The sequence below is a fragment of the Chanos chanos genome, chromosome 10, assembly GCF_902362185.1.
Source record: "Chanos chanos chromosome 10, fChaCha1.1, whole genome shotgun sequence".
In the NCBI taxonomy this organism is placed as follows: domain Eukaryota; kingdom Metazoa; phylum Chordata; class Actinopteri; order Gonorynchiformes; family Chanidae; genus Chanos; species Chanos chanos.
The window spans coordinates 9203817-9220150 of record NC_044504.1 but is presented as its reverse complement, the minus strand read 5'-3'; the positions used below and the strand labels follow the sequence as shown (position 1 = coordinate 9220150).

Below are 16334 nucleotides of genomic sequence, written 5' to 3'. Positions count from 1 at the left end.
CTCACCCTTCCTGGCTACAGAGCTGCAGGGGGCTGATGGTCGAGACACCAGAGCAGTTTAACTGAATTTAGATCCTTTTGTTTATCATACAAAGATTAAAAATAATTATTTCACCTGGGTAAATGGAAACACTTGTCAATTTAGTAAGATAAATTCTATAAAGATAAAGTCTATTTTCTTAAGAGGTGAATGTTACTGCAACCTGTTTTTTTCGCTGCATTACTCCACACTTTCTTGCTCTTTATTGATTGTTATTAGCCCATTGCTGTGCGCACTGTGTAGTGATACCAGAGGTTTCCGGCCGATTGCATGCCGTTGACTGGGAGCAGCTGAATTAGAAAAAAAGTGAAACTCAGTTGTGCTGGTGAACCGGTATGAACGACTCACTAAAAGGAGCCATTCAAAAAGAATGATCCTTTTGCGAACTGCACACCACTACTCTGCTCAGAACACATCTGTCAGCTCACGCTGCGAATCGGACGTCAAGTTAAGCCCTGTTTTAGTTAGCATAAATTATAGGCTTATCTCACAAATTGGGAAACCAGATTCACAAATGTAATTTTAATTTCTCAGCATGATGTTACTGACCTTTTAGTTGGTTTCTAGAAAGGAGGATGAATGATGATTGAAAGTCGATTGTTGCATGTGGCTCACTACTCTACTACTGCAAAAAAACAAAAAAAAAAACAAAACTGCGCTGTACCATCAAATTTTTCGGTAGCTGTTAGCAGTCAGTCTTGTTTTTGGCTCCAAGAAAGCATCGGACTTTATAGTATTTCACGGTATTTTGGAAAAACAGTACAGCACTATTGGAATTTGGCTGTATTTTTACAGCAGTTTCTTAGAGTGTGTGTGTGTGTGTGTGTGTGTGTGTGGTTTTGCAAAATAATTGCAACTTTGTGTGTATATAGTTACACACAATAACACTAAACTTAAGCTGCAAAACCTCTTATACACATCATATAATAATAATATAATAACACTTGCAATAGCCTAACTAGGCAGTCTACTGAAACTGTCAGCCATAGCTAAAACATTAACCGCTTACAGTAGAAATATGCAATATGGTGACATCAGATAACGGCTCCACCTCGTGATGTAATTTGATGTTTCCCACACATGAGCATGAACTATTATACATGTGAGATATGCATAGGAATCTCTATGTATCAATTAATGTAAAAATTGGACGTAAACTTCTTGACTTTGTAAGAAAATTATGTAACTTAGCACTGCCTACTCATACATTTTAGTTCTTTAAAATGTATTATGTGAAATATTTGTTCTCACAAAGGATTCGTTGTATTGTTGTAATTGTAATATTATTTACCTGAATTAATGTAGAGGCAAAATGTGTTGAGCTTCTTATATTATTATGCTCTTCGCTGTTCTGTGATTTAACTGAGATATAAATGTCCTTAGGAACATGCAGTGTCCACGCTCCCTAACGAAATTACACAGCTATCGAGTTCAGTTAAATCAGTAAATCAATTAAACAATTGCAACGGAATTTTGATTGTGGTCACAACCATCACGGCAACAAGAAACTATTCGTGGAATTCGTAAACGTTTACAGCAGGTTCAATTTTTTAGAGCTGTCTCTGGCTAATTTTGAAAAAAAAAAAAAAAGGAAACGCCAATGGATCATTAAGCACAAAACTGTAAGTACAGAGTTATAACATTAAGTTAAACTCACTTTATGGATAATATGTCTCCCTGATGCCACTCAGATTACACCCTCACTTAGCAGCGCTCCTTCTGTGGGCACTGCTGAATGACATCACTGATGCAGTAGCTGAGCTTTGAGTGCAGCAGTCTTGCACCACTCTTCCTCTGTGCTTTCAAGATGGGAGAGGCAGTAATAGAGCCTGCCCTGGTGCAACGGTGGGTTGTCAGATTGAATCAGAATTACAGATATATTCTTTTCACTCCTATATTTCAGGGCAGCACATTTACCAAGTGGGTCAAGGCAAACATCAAGAAGAAGGAGTGCTGTTTCTATGTGGAAGATGTCAGGTACTGCGCCTGTTTCTGTTTGACTGTGGAGGTAGCTTTCTGAGTCAGCATGTGCCCTGCACTGACCTTGCATGTATTGCTGAGCCTATACAGGGCTAAGGTATCAGTGTAGGGATATGAGACATGAGATGAACCTAACATACTTGAAGATACCTAGCATGCTTGTTATTGTGACTGATTTACCTTACTCAATCATTAATTCCACAAACTTCTATTGCTTAATGTTGATGCAAAGGTAAATAAACGACTTTTGATATCTGTATCAGTGATAATGAGCTGTAAATCATCTGTTAAAGAGACATCTCTATCTTTTCATCTTTAATTTTTGTGCAGCCATCCCTATTTATAATTTGTAGTCTGGGTGTGTGCGGTACTGGGCTATTATGTGTAAACGTGGATTTTCTTACAGTAAAGGAGAGGAGATTTGTAAGTGCGGCTATAAAAAGTCTGACCACACTGATGAAGCTCAGAGAAGATCAGAGACATCCATGGGTGCGCTGTGGGACAAGCATAAACATATACGTGAGGTGCCTACTGATGCATTTGGTGAAATAGACTTTGGAGGACTGGGTCAGAAAACAAGCAAGGTGGGGTTCTTGGGTTTTTCATTTTGTTGTTTTTGATCATATGTCAGTTCATACATTTATTCATATTAAGTCATATATTGATTATTTTCTGAATGTGAAAGATTGTTTTGTTCCGGTGTGTGTGTGTGTGTGTGTTTGGGCACGTGCGTGTGTGCGTGCATGTGTGTAGTATGTTCGAGTGTCCTCAGATACCAATCCGGAGACTCTGTATGAGTTGTTGATTACACACTGGAAACTGCAGCCTCCTAATCTGCTGATATCAGTCACTGGTGGAGCTAAAAATTTCCAAATGAAAGACCATCTGAAGAGGACGTTTCGCAAGGGCCTGATTAAAGTGGCTCAGACTACAGGTTTACAGCACCTTAATGATTATATCTGAATAAAAATTACTTTCATTGTTTCTGCTTCTTTAACTGTATGCCAGTACAATGTAGAACTACCACATTCTCCATGTGTTCATGTTCATGTTCTATTGTTCGTGTTAACATCTGTTGTGTGGCACGTGCAGGTGCGTGGATCATCACTGGGGGCACCAACACTGGGGTGATGAAACATGTCGGGATGGCCGTCCATGAACACACTGTGAGAAACGGTTCCTCCGACCGCCAGATTATGACCATCGGCATGGCAACCTGGGGCATAGTGCACAACAGGGATTCTCTGATCCACAGCGGGGTTAGAAACAGACCTTACTGACATTAGCCATTAGCCATTAGCCGTATCTTTCAGCTAAATGCATGAAGGGGGTTCGTGACTACTTTTTAATCGATGCTGAAAAAAAACCTGATAATCCACAAGATGCTGATTGCATATCTCTCTATACTTCCACCCTCTCTCTTTTTCCCTCTCTCTCTCTCTGTCTCCCTTTCTCAGGGTTACTTCCCTGTCAGTTACTCACTGGATGAAACGAATCAGGGGCGGCTTTCCCTTCTGGACATTAATCACTCTCACTTTCTGCTGGTGGATGATGGGACACATGGACAGTATGGGAAGGAGATCGAGCTGCGTAGCCGGCTAGAGAAGCTCATATCCGAAAAGCCCCTGGGAGACAAAGGTAAGCATCATCATCCTGAAATGTGCTGTTGTTTTTTCTTTCTTAGATAATCCATGCTTTTGACAGTATAATCATTTGCTTTCTTATCTGGCTTTGTTGACCATCTCCAGACAGTGTTGTAAAGGTTCCTGTGGTATGTGTGGTGTTGAATGGTGGACCAGGGACTCTAAATGTGAGACATCAAAACCTTCTGAATTTCTGAATTTGATTTTTGCGTTATGTGTTTTTATTTTTCATGAAGCTATGGTTAATCCAAAGATGTGTTCCACAGACTATTTATAATGCCATGCTCAACAAAACTCCCTGTGTGGTCTTGGGGGGTTCGGGGAGAGTGGCAGATGTCATCGCTGAGGTTGCCAGTCTGCCTGTGTACCAGGTCACCATGGCTCTCATCCAGCGACTGATGAAGAAATTCTTTGGCCAGGAGAGTGACAAGTTCTCTCAGCTGAACTTGATTGAGTGGACCAAGAAGGTGACAATGGAAACATGGCGTGTTCTGAGACACTTAGATGCCTGTAGATTTGGTATTACAGTGGTGATTTGGTGGCTTTTGTATGTGTGTAACTTGTTTCAGGATCATGCATTTTGCTATCGTTTTTCATCCTCTCCACAGATTCAAGACATAATTAGAATGCCCCACTTACTGACTGTGTTCCACTATGATGAGGGAAAAAAACAGGATGTGGATGTAGCCATTCTTCAAGCTTTTTTGAAAGGTGCCTCTGAAAGAACCCAATCAAACCCATCAGCAAACACTTGAAATTCATCCAGTAACTTGATTTTGTTGCTTTAGTGTGCTAATTCATTCTTTAATGCTTCACTGTGACAGATAAAGTGTGTCAGATTCCATGGTAGGACTCCATGGTAGATTAATGTTTTTAATGATCATCCCAGTGTCTCCCAAATCTTTAGCAATCCTTCTACATCTACAATAAGCTTACCAGTGTTATGTCGTTGACGGTGTTACGTCCCCGCGAGTAAAATCTAGGGACTGTGGGAGGTAACAACAAAAAAAACTCAAAAAGAAAACAGAAATACGAAGATGGTGAATTTATTAAGCCAAGAAAAGATAAAGAAAAGGGTTACAACAAAACCAAAAGTAATATTCAAAGCTACTTAGTCACGTCATCTGAATTAATCACACAGCGTAATTGCTGTAGCCAGGCAGTATACACACAGGGGTAACACACACAGCGATATATCCCTGTTAAAAGACTCAAACGCACGCGCACGCGCACACACAGCATCAATCCTGCTGTCTGGCCCACTGGCCCCGTCTATCGGTCTCCCCAGGACTTTTAAAACAGCCGGTTCCGGTGAACAATTAAGCACCGCCGCTGCTAACCATTCGTGGTGACAATGAGGACAGGGTAGGGCGGTACCTGGAGAGAGAGATAGAGAGAAAAAAAAACACACCCCAACACCACAGCCGTAACAGACGGTTACCTAAGAACCATTACTTAATTTTCATGAAAGTTTCTTGTCTCGGCATTGTTTGTAGTGTTTGTTTGTTTTGTCTTCATTTTTGTGCTGTCTGGCTGCTCCTGTGTCTTATCCCCACCCACACCCACTGCCTCCCACCTCTTCCCTCATTCGCCTCTCCATCTATGTTATGGGTGCAATGCTAGTACGCCGTGCTCTTTGTGAAGAATTTTAGCCCCTGTGACAATACCTTTTGTCAATCTGGTTGTGCAACACAAAAGGATTCTTGGTCAGCCCAAAAACTACTAGCCCAAGACGTCAGGGTTGCAGAAGTCTGTCATAGTTAGCAGTCACAAATACTCTCGCTATACTGGAGCTTGAATTGTTTTCCCACTTGTAAGTCGCGTTGGATAAAAGCATCAGCAAAATTAATGTAATGTGATGTAATATAATTAAGGGCTTTTCCTGCATATAGATCTCATGCAAGATCTTGATAGAAATCTTTTTCCATTGGGAGGTTCATTACCTCAATATTCCACTAGCTCAAGATGACACTGATGAAATTTTGCTGTTTCCTTGCAGCCTCTAGGAGCAGTGAAAGTTTTGGTCAGCAAAGCTGGGTCCAGCAGCTGGAACTGGCTGTGGCCTGGAACCGCGTTGACATTGCAAGGAGTGAGATCTTCACTGAAGTGAGCCAGTGGAAGGTCCGTGCTTTGTCATCCAAACAAACATACAGCCATATCTAACATGGCTGTCAGTACCAGTAAGGAGTTGAATTCAAATAATCATCGATGATAGCTGAAGTTAACTTAGGGTCTTTGCATTAAAGTCAATGATAAGCTTGCTTGATTTGATTCTGACTGTTGTTACCTGTCGTTCCTCCCTCCTCTCACATCAGCCCACTGATCTGCATCAGGCCATGTTCTCTGCGCTGGTGGGCCATAAGCCTGAGTTTGTGCGGCTGTTGTTGGAGAACAATGTTTCTTTTGGCAAGTTCCTGGAAAAGGAGGACCGTTTGTGTGATCTCTATGCCAAAATGCCACACTGCCTCTTTCGGAAAAAGCTAGAAAAGCGTCTTCGAGATGATAAAAGTGGCTCAAATAAACTCTCCCTCAGTCATGTATCAGACGAGGTGCGCCACCTACTGGGGAGTTTCACACAGCGGCTCTATCCTATTTCCACGACCCAGCGCAGTGATGTGCGTGGAGTCGCCACCATCCGACAGAAAGTGAGTTAGAGCATGGATGCTGTCATTACAAGACCTCTTATCATGTTGTTTTAATAATAATATAAATGGATAAACTGATCTATGGCTCTCTCTAGATGACATCCGAAGAGCACATTGAGGTGCCATGCTACTCAGAGGACAGCAAGACCATGGACACTGTGTGTGATCCAGGCAGAGACCTGTTCCTTTGGGCCATCGTGCAGAACCAGAAGGAGCTGGCTGAGATCATCTTTGATCAGGTAGTGCTACTGGAGAAAAGGAAGGAATGCTATCTTAGGATGAACAGGATAAGGCTTTGTTTTCGGCTGGTGCATATATGTATATATGTATACACGTACACATGTAACACGCACAAGCACACTCAATTGCATATATCTGTGCTCTTTTGATATTGTGCAGTGACAGTTTTTATCAGGAGTTTAATGATGAAAAGAATTTTTCCTGATTTTAGTTGTCTTTTGTTCTCATCCTTAAGTTGTGTTAAGAGTGTAAAGGTAAAGACTGATGTTATTGTTTGATGTCTGTGTGTAGTGCAGAGATTGCATTGCAGCAGCTCTGGCAGCCAGTAAGATTCTGAAGAAGCTTGCACAGGAGGACGAGAGTGAGGGAGATGAGTCAGAAGAGATGAGAGAACTGGCCAACCACTATGAGAAACATGCTATTGGTACAAAGTTTACATTATACACAGCAAAACACTCTCACTACATCAGGACAAGCCAACCTTCTACCTCCAGACCAATATTCTTTAAGAGTTTATTTTATGGGTCGATTGTTTGATTAATTGATTGTTGATGTACATTTTGAACCATATGTGGATTTGGTGACTTTAAGTAAGGAGTTATATTTAGGGTATAGAGAATCTGTGAAGCATACTAAGCTCATTTATGCTATACACCATAGACTCCCCATACTTGTGTGTGTGTGTTTCAGGTGTGTTCTCTGAATGTTACAAATGGGATGAACAGCGGGCTCAGAAGCTGCTGGTCAGGATTTCACCCTCCTGGGGCAAAACCACCTGTCTACAGTTGGCTCTGCAGGCCAACGACAAGAGCTTTGTGGCCCATTCAGGGGTTCAGGTCAGAACATGTTTGACCTTTGGGCACAGGCTCTTTTGGTGTCTCATTGCTATTTGCTGCATTTGAGAATTTTTCAAATTAAATAGATGTGGATGTGGTCCTTTTATTTAAGCATTTCTCCAAACATCTGTGGTGAAATGAAACATGTGTGGGGGTGGGGGGGATTCAGTGTGAAGATCATGGCGACACTGGGTTGGCACACATGCTGATAAGGAAGATTTGTGCCTTGTGCAGGCTCTCTTAACCCAGATCTGGTGTGGAGAGTTGGCCGTTGATAATCCACTGTGGAAGGTGGTGCTCTGTATGTTCTTCTTTCCTCTGGTCTACACAGGCTTCCTGACCTACAGGTAACCTCATCACACTGCAGTTTACACCGACAGTCACAAATAAGTGAAAGTGAAAAAGTAGTACCAGTTAATGTTGTCATAGGTTATATATATTTGATATTAATGTAATGAAGTTTATCTGAATGCTTTTTAGCAGTCTGTTTGCAATAGTAAGATATGAGATAAAATTAGCCCAGACTTTGGCTCTGTACAAAGGTTTAAAATGAGACAAATGATCACAAGATGGCAGCATAACATTGGGACCAGTGACGCTATCAGATTAAGACCTCATTTCCTTTTATCTCCTTGGGGCAGAAGGCACAAATTAGCCAAACATTACAACATTTACATACAAATATGAAACATTTTAAAGTCACGGTTCTTCAAAACACAATGATGATTGCCTCTGAAATGAGAATTTAAACTTGACATAAACTGATCCTGTGTGAGAACTGTTTAATCTGTGATAAATTACTCCGAAATGTCATACTAAATTACAAATTTAAAGCTGATTTTTACGTTACTTGTCACTTTTGCAGATTTCTGTACCTGCATTTCATATATTACCATTAAAAGCAAACAATAAAAAAAACCCTCACATTTCAACCATTTTTAGAAGTATGTTATTTTACATTATACTCAGTGTGTTCCTTTTATGCATAATATTCATGAGAAAGTGATGTTACTCTGTGTATGTCAGACGGGATGAAGAGATTGAGAAAGAGGCCAAGAGGAAGGAGGAGGAGGAGGAGAAAAATGCAAGGTGCTTTGTTTCTGAGACCTGCTCCAATCCCCACGGAAACTCAAGCATTCGGTTTATATTTACAAAATACTTTTATCATTGAAGCCTGCTCTTAAGTGCATTTAGTTATGGCAAGACTAGAATAATAACTGTCAACTCCTGTCAAAACCTAACTTATGCCTGTGCTCTGTTCAGTGACTCTTCAGACAGATCATCTCTGGAACCTTTGACCTGCTCATCCAGGCTAGTGGGCCTGTTCACCTCTCCTCAGGTGAAATTCTACTGGAGCATAGCATCTTATTTTGGCTTTCTGTGGCTCTTTGCCTTTGTGCTGATGATTGACTTCCAGGACACTCCATCCTGGAAAGAGCTCCTGCTCTACGTGTGGCTTGTATCACTTGTGTTTGAGGAGATTCGACAGGTGAGATGCACCTTACAACATATGTCACTTCTCTTTATTTGGATTCATTCACAGTGAGGTGTTCTGATTTGCATTCATGTTTACCTGTGTTTAGCTTTTCCATATGCCTGATCAATCTGGATTTCGAAGGAAAGCGAGAATGTACATCAGTGACATCTGGAACATTCTTGATGTGCTCTCCATACTACTGTTCATCATTGGTCTAGCTTTGAGGTGTGTTAAGAGAATAGAACAATTATCTATGACTTGTCTCACATTCTCATCTCTCTCATCTGTACTCCAAAATTAATTTCGGATTCAACAGCGGAATTTTTCTTTTTTTTTCTTTTTTGCAGGCTCCAGCCCAATGACTCATTGTTCTATGCAGGCAAAGTTATCCTCTGCATTGACTTCATCATATTTGCCCTGAGACTGATGGCAATCTTCACTGTTAGCAGAACTTTGGGCCCTAATATCATCATCGTCAGGAGAATGGTGCGTACGTGACTGCTGATCTCACATTGTAGCATTCAGGGTGTAAAGCCAGTCAACATCAATTACATTTTATTGCATAGGAACATTAAGATTCATGTTTGTCATGTGTTGCTGTATAACATTATGAGACCAGTGAATGATTGTTGTTGTTGTTTTTTTCTGTGTTCTCAACAGATGAAGGATCTGTTCTTCTTCTTGTTTTTGTTGAGTATCTGGATTGTGGCCTATGGAGTGGCTGTACAGGGCATTCGAGTCCACAACGAGGTGCGGCTCGACTGGATATTTCGGGGTGCTGTCTATGAGCCCTACCTCATCATATTTGGAGAATTGCCAAAGAGCAGTGACAGTGAGTGTCAATAATGCCCTATTTCTTAAACGCACACTGAGATTTCATTTTTCGGGCCTCTAACATTACATCTTATTTGTTGCTGCAGATGCTGAGTTTGACATAAGCACTTGTAGTGTGGATGGTACAGACCCTCTGAAACCCAAATGTCCTGTACTGAATGAAAACAACATGCCTGCATTCCCTGAATGGATGACTATTATTCTGCTTAGTGTTTATCTGCTATTTTCCAACATACTGCTTCTTAATCTACTAATTGCCATATTCAAGTGAGTTACTACTGTAGACACTTTGTTTTACCCACCAGTATTAACCATTAAATATATATTTTGTCCAAAGTACAACGTAATTTTATTGAAATCACTTAAAACATTTATTTTAAAATTTTACAGACACAGTAGATCTAAAACTTGGTCATTTAGACTGAAATAAATTATCCCCTGGAACAATGTCAGTTACCTCATGGCTTCTTGATCAGCTTGCCCTCCATACTTCTTTGACTTTTCATTGACTTTTCTCAATAGCTACACGTTTGAGGAGGTGCAAGACAACACTGACAAATTCTGGAAGTTTCAGAGGTACGAGCTGATAAGAGAGTACCACAGCCGACCTGCAGCACCACCTCCCTTCATTTTGTTCAACCACCTCTACCTTTTCATCCGAAAACTACTCCTGTGTCGCCCTCTGCAGAATGACGACCATTTCAGTGAGTGCTTGAAGCTAGTGGGGTTGAATGGTGTGAGAGAATGTGTGGTATTATAACAGTTTCATTTTTTTTGTTACTTGTTCAGGTATAGATCTGCCCAAAGAAGAGGAAGAACTGCTGTTGTCATGGGAAGCCCTCATGAAGGACAATTATTTGGCATCTATGCATCAGGACAGCAGTCAGAGCATGGAACGCCGTATCCAGGAAACGGCTGAAAAGTAAAGAAAATAGGGGGCTGGGAGTGGACTTCCATACCCTGAGACTGCTTATGACTTATATAATTATTATGGCTAATTTGGGTTATATAGAATTTATTTTGAAGTTATTTTGAAGAGCCAGGTAGAAATGGAAGGTTCTGGTCATGCTCTCCAGGGTCGGCACCATGTCAGAGTTGCTGGAGAGGGAGTGGGGGCAGGACAGTGCATCTGAGATCATACAGAGGAGGCTGACTCAGCTGGAGGAGCAGGTTTGGAGCTTTAAGTGTCTACACCAGGGGTGTCAAACTCTGGTCCTGGAGGGCTGGGTTTTTCTTGTAGACCAACTAAGTAGAATCTCTGGTTGGCTGAATAGTGTCCACACCTGTTTTCAAGGTGAAAATCAACAGGTAACTAAGAGGTGAAAACAAAAATCAGCAGGAGCCCAGCCCTCCAGGACCGGACTTTGACACCTCTGGTCTACACGTACCACCACCAGTGAATCTGGTTTTAGTGTCTTGCATTCATTCCTCCTCCGTCCAAAATGTCAACACTGAGTAACATAATCCAGATTCAAAGCTGTCATTGTTCAACTTTGTGACACGTTGATAATTCTCTGACAGGTCTCCCAGTCACTCCAGTGGATAATGGATACACTCAGATCTCAAGGTTTCAAATCAAAAGAGGACCCTCCAGTAATGTGTAAGTGTATGTATATATATGTGTGTGTGTATATATATGTATATGTGTATATATATATGTGTGTGTGTGTGTGTGTATGTATATATATATATATATGAGAGAGAGAGAGAGAGAGAGAGAGAGAGATTTTGTCTTGTTCCACTCTTTGATGAATGCTAAACAAAATACCCACCCCACCCCTCAGGTAAAAGCACCTCCCTAGATGAGTCAGATGGGCAGGAGACAGATCAAGTGAAGGCCCAGTATCACATACTTGCACGAGAGCTCCGGTACCCTGACAGCAAAGAGCCTCGCTTCCCTGTCCCAGAGGAGAAAGTGCCCTGGGAGGTGCTTTATTTTACTTCACTCTACTGTCCAGTGGACAAACTGATGGATAAGTGTATTTTCCCTGTTTGCAAAGCTTTTTTCTGATGTGTTTACACTTACACACTCTGCTACAGGTGGACTTTAGCCTTTACAAACCTCCAGTTTACAAAAAAGAGCAGATCAATGAGTGAGTTTTATATTAAAGACAAGGTCTGAAAAATACAATCTGAACTTCTTAATTTTACTTCATTCAACATATTGAGTTAGCTCTGATGAGAAAGCAAGTGGGCGTTGTAAAGGAATTGTTTTTTTTTTTTTTCTGCAGATCAGAACTTGCTTCTTTAGACAACTACAGGTATGGAGACATTAAACATCTTATGGACCAGCACTGCTCTGTTATACCACCATGTTATTAAACTGTACTTATGTCCTTTCTCTCTTCTCTCCTTAAAAAAAAAAAAAAAAATCAGAAATCCAAATGGCCGGACTGGAATGAGGGGGAAAGGAGTGCTTAACAACTTGGGTCCAAATCGTGGGGTCGACCTAATTCTCACTCGGTGAGAGAAGGAAGCACTAAAATCCAATTCCTTTCAATTTAAAATGGAGAAAAAATAGATACTCACATACACACACACACACTCATATGTATATATGTATGTGCGTGTGCGTGTGTGTGTATGTCTATATATATATATAAATGCATACTATGGCTTTTCCCAACATGCACTCAGATCAAGATCAGATTTAGACTGTAAATGGATCAGATTAAATGCCTCAAACTGAAATAATTTGATTCATCCGTTGTGTATCTTAAGGTTAGCCGTGCAGCCTGGCGTGGAGGATCTGCAGTAACATGTAACATGCATTGACTTAAATGAGATAGGGGTTCTTTCTTTTTCTTTTTTTCCAGGTGGCGTAATAGTGACCGCTCTGCTCTTGAGTTCCTGGCTGTTTGGGATGAGCCTGCACACCAGTGGGCATTTCCTGCAGTGAGAACTCTCTGAACTCTCCCTAAAGAACTATTAAATTATGTGTTCATAATTCTCATTTGTCATTGTGTAATAGTGAAAGACCTTAGAGGAGTAATCATGTTTAGAGGGTTTCAGAGTTTTATTGTGTGGTATATCATACCATTAACTCCAGCTTCAATGCTCTCATGTAGTCTGATGGATCCATACCTGAAATGCTGCTGAGTCTACTGGGCACAGAGCTGTATCAGAAGATCAAAGCAGAGGTAGAGGACCCAGCCCAGAGAAAGAAGGTAAAATGCAGATGCCTGGATGTGACGTGTTATGCTTATGGCAGTATCCTTGTCTTGTTCAGCTAAACACTATTGGTAGCAAGTGCTTTTATATGATAATCCATGCATAACTCTTTGTATGTCATAAAAGGCCAACATTCATATTCATTTGGACAGAGCTGAGTTACATAGTGTGTAGGCTGTGATATGTATGAATATTGTGTCAAACACACTTATGGTTTTGTGTTCTTCTCCAGGTTGATGAAGTTTACATTGATGATGTTCGGAACACTGATAATGCTTGGCTTGAAAGATCTATCATCAACATTCACGTAACCAGTTGGCAAAGCGGTGGTCAAGAGGTAAAGGGAAGCAGACAAGCAAGTGTGAGAGGCGGGGGAGACAGAAAGAGAGTGTTCTGGTCCAGTTCTCTATTCATAGCCTATCGCTGATGACATGACAGGCAGTTAACTCCAAGACTACTCCAGTCATCAATGTTAAGACATGTTACTCTAGATAGTTATTCGTTAATTAGAATAGAAATGTGCACAAGTGCTGTGATGGACTGGCGACCTGTCCAGGGTGTCTCCCCACCTCTCGCCCAGTGAACGCCGGGATAGGCTCCAGCACCCTTCGCGACCGTAATTAGGACAAGAGGCTTTGAAAATGAATGGATGACTGAATGAACGTGCACACATGTTTTGATGTCTAATGTAAAGTGTAAAGTTGAGCTCATCACAGGTCACTTAATTTTGGAGAAAATTTTTATGTCTTGTTTTCCCCAAGTATCAGTTAAACAGTCTTAATGCAATAAATTGGAATTTTTTGTGTTCTTCTACATGGAAAAGTACTGCACAGCCTTCTTTTTGAGATGACATTTGGTTTTATTGTTCATTGCCGACTCTTTCGTGTGTACTCAGGTCTGTGTGTGATTGGAGGAGGTTGAAGAGCTTGGCTGTTCTCTGCGAGCTGATCTTTTCTCTCTTCTCTCTTCAGACTGAGTCACTGCAGTGGAAGGAGGTGAGCAGAAGTACAGCGGTGTGCGAGTACCAAAGAGAGGCTCTCCGGAGAGTTGCTCAAGACAACAATATTCCTTTCTGATCCTCAGGAAAAACAGCACATGCCAAAGCTCTAAGAGACCGAAAGACTACTGATACAATTTGCACCATGTTGTAGAGGACTGCAATGACAAAACTATATAAGCCACACTGTTTTTATTGTACATCAAGACTTAGACAATCCTGTAAGAAATTATAATTTGAATTACTGAGGCAAACTGCAGTACATTTAATAAAAAAAAATAGCAATGATAATAATAATATAATCATAATAGTTTATTGACAGTATTGTAGTATTCCTCTTTCTGTCACTCACAGAAAATTAACAGGTGATTTTTCTCAGGCAAACTGATAAACTGATTTCCATCAGAGAGAGAGAGAGTGAGAGATTGTTGATCAAACATTTTTTTAAGTCACAATCATTGTCGAGACAACATTAAACTATGAATTTTCAAAAGAGGCGTTTTGTGCTCGTTAATGTAGACTCAGTCAAACAGCAGTGCATCTGGTGCCTGATTTGCGAACTAATATTACCCTCTAGTGCTTATAAATGGACTGGCGTCTTTTATTTTTCTGATGGGAAATAGAAATTTCGCAAAGGTTTGACGATATTGGTATAGATATAAGGCATCAGATAACATCAGTTAGGTTTTCTCAGCAGTAGCCTCATATGACATTTTACAGGGTCCCTGATAATGCCACCAAAGTCTTCTTCAGACCAGCTTCGTTCATGTAGCAGTTTCGGTGTTTCTGCTCAGTGACAGCTCATTGGTCAAGAAAAGGTGGCTCGACTAAGCAGTATTGATTCCACGCCCTCCTTTAAATTTTAACGCCGACAGGTTCACATGATCCTCAACTACACACAATGTAATGAAACTTTTCAGTCTGAGTACAAATCGTAAAGTGCATACTATAAATAAATGCTCAAATGTATATTGAAATAAGTGCAGCTCTTGTGCAACCTAATCGCTTTTATAGTTATTCTTATATAGGAACGTTCCAGTCACAGTTTACTGCGCGTCGCGGCTCATTTGCATATAAACTATTTAAAACATGCATACACTGCTCACTTCGTCTCCCAGTAAATACTTAGTTGTGACTTGGCTACTGTCACAGTTATATGTTTCGATTAGACCTGAGGTTGACGGAATGTGTACTATAGTGTTGTTAGTCATCTCGCATCGAGCCGGTTATCAGACTTCTAATCGGAGGTCTATGGAGGGACCATAAGTAACTGTGTTGCTAGACACCTTCCTAGAGGAAAGGGTGTTGTTGTAAGCTCTGGAACAGAATTCAGTACTGTGTAATTATTCTTCGTCATCAGAGAATTAAAATTTGGTGTTTTTCTTGATTGTGAGAGAGTTAAGAAGTTGTGCAGTATACTGGTATTGTAAGTTGTTAAGTGAGCTTTCTTGTAGGTACAATTGCAATCCTAACACAGGAACACCAAAAGATGTAGGTGTGATAGGATTAATAAATCAGTCTCATATAAATCAGTCTCATATAATTTATTAACCATTAATTTGGGTGTTCAATATTTTATTAATTAAACAACTAAGATTAACGGGATAAGCTAGCTGTAACACTATGCTACAGTCTTAGAGAGTATTGCAGTACTAATGTATTACAATTACACTACTAAATCCATAACACTCATGAACAACTAGGTTGATGAAGGTAATTGGGAGTACTTTGATGGCAGAGGTTGGCATTCAGTGAATACTGCGGGAGAAAAAGACAGGCCAACAGTTTATTTCAAAGATACTATTTATTAACATAATCAATACTACTTGGCAAACTAATACTGATATGGTACAATCAATAATCAGCAGCAAATAGAATGATCAAAGTGTAAATGGTAATATAATGGTGATGAGTCTATGTACAAGTATTCAGTGTAGTACTGAATGGGTGTTAGAGCAGAGATGCGTGGCGTGTGTGAGAGAGAGAGTGAGCGTGCATGTATGTGGGCGTGTGCCCAGCTGCGCACTGAAGACAGGGGGAGGAGCGAGGGAGGGAGGCTGTGAGCAGGCTCACAGAGAAGAGAAGGAGGAGCGAGGGAAAGAGGCTGTGCGCAGGCGCACAGGCAAGAGGTATGTGTGGTATGAGGATATAGTATGGGAGGTAATCCATGCCAAAATTAAAATGAAAATGAAAACGGTAAAATGAAAGTTCAAACCCTGGTTTGACATTTCTTTTTCAATACCTGTGCGCACATATCCTGCCAAAATGAAAAATTAAATTACATAACTCGATTTTCATTTTCATTTTCATTTTCAAGACAAACACAAGTCTTTTCTAATAAAAATAAAAATAAAAAATCTTTTTGTCATTTCATTTCATTTGTTAGTCTTTTCCTTTTAACAGATTTTGCGGTACAAATCGGACAAAATGGAAACGAAAAGACAAAGTTGATAAACCTATGGCAAAATCCCA

At 40.5% G+C, this 16334-nt stretch overlaps 1 protein-coding gene across 1 annotated transcript; it reads left to right on the top strand.

The window, feature by feature from the left end:
* Positions 1-1846: 1846 nt before the first annotated feature.
* On the top strand, positions 1847-13941 carry LOC115822760 (transient receptor potential cation channel subfamily M member 2-like). Its single transcript, XM_030786678.1, has 31 exons — positions 1847-2023; positions 2439-2603; positions 2773-2953; positions 3112-3278; positions 3477-3657; positions 3768-3829; positions 3929-4129; positions 4271-4373; positions 5662-5783; positions 5978-6311; positions 6416-6546; positions 6839-6971; positions 7238-7383; positions 7618-7730; positions 8662-8872; positions 8967-9085; positions 9208-9346; positions 9521-9692; positions 9781-9961; positions 10217-10398; positions 10484-10616; positions 10771-10864; positions 11216-11300; positions 11479-11621; positions 11735-11787; positions 11926-11955; positions 12071-12157; positions 12511-12589; positions 12763-12861; positions 13098-13202; positions 13837-13941. Exons 1-31 carry the CDS (start codon positions 1847-1849, stop codon positions 13939-13941), a joined length of 4233 nt encoding a protein of 1410 aa, XP_030642538.1.
* Positions 13942-16334: the final 2393 nt, after the last annotated feature.

What these genes read in the sequence shown, in the direction of transcription:
- LOC115822760 (XM_030786678.1), top strand. Translation starts at nt 1,847, where the DNA reads ATGGGAGAGGCAGTAATAGAGCCTGCCCTGGTGCAACGGTGGGTTGTC. An exon ending in ATCCAGGAAACGGCTGAAAA is followed by an intron (nt 10,617 to 10,770) that starts GTAAAGAAAATA and finishes CATGCTCTCCAG; the next exon opens with GGTCGGCACCATGTCAGAGT. An exon ending in ACCAGTGGGCATTTCCTGCA is followed by an intron (nt 12,590 to 12,762) that starts GTGAGAACTCTC and finishes GCTCTCATGTAG; the next exon opens with TCTGATGGATCCATACCTGA.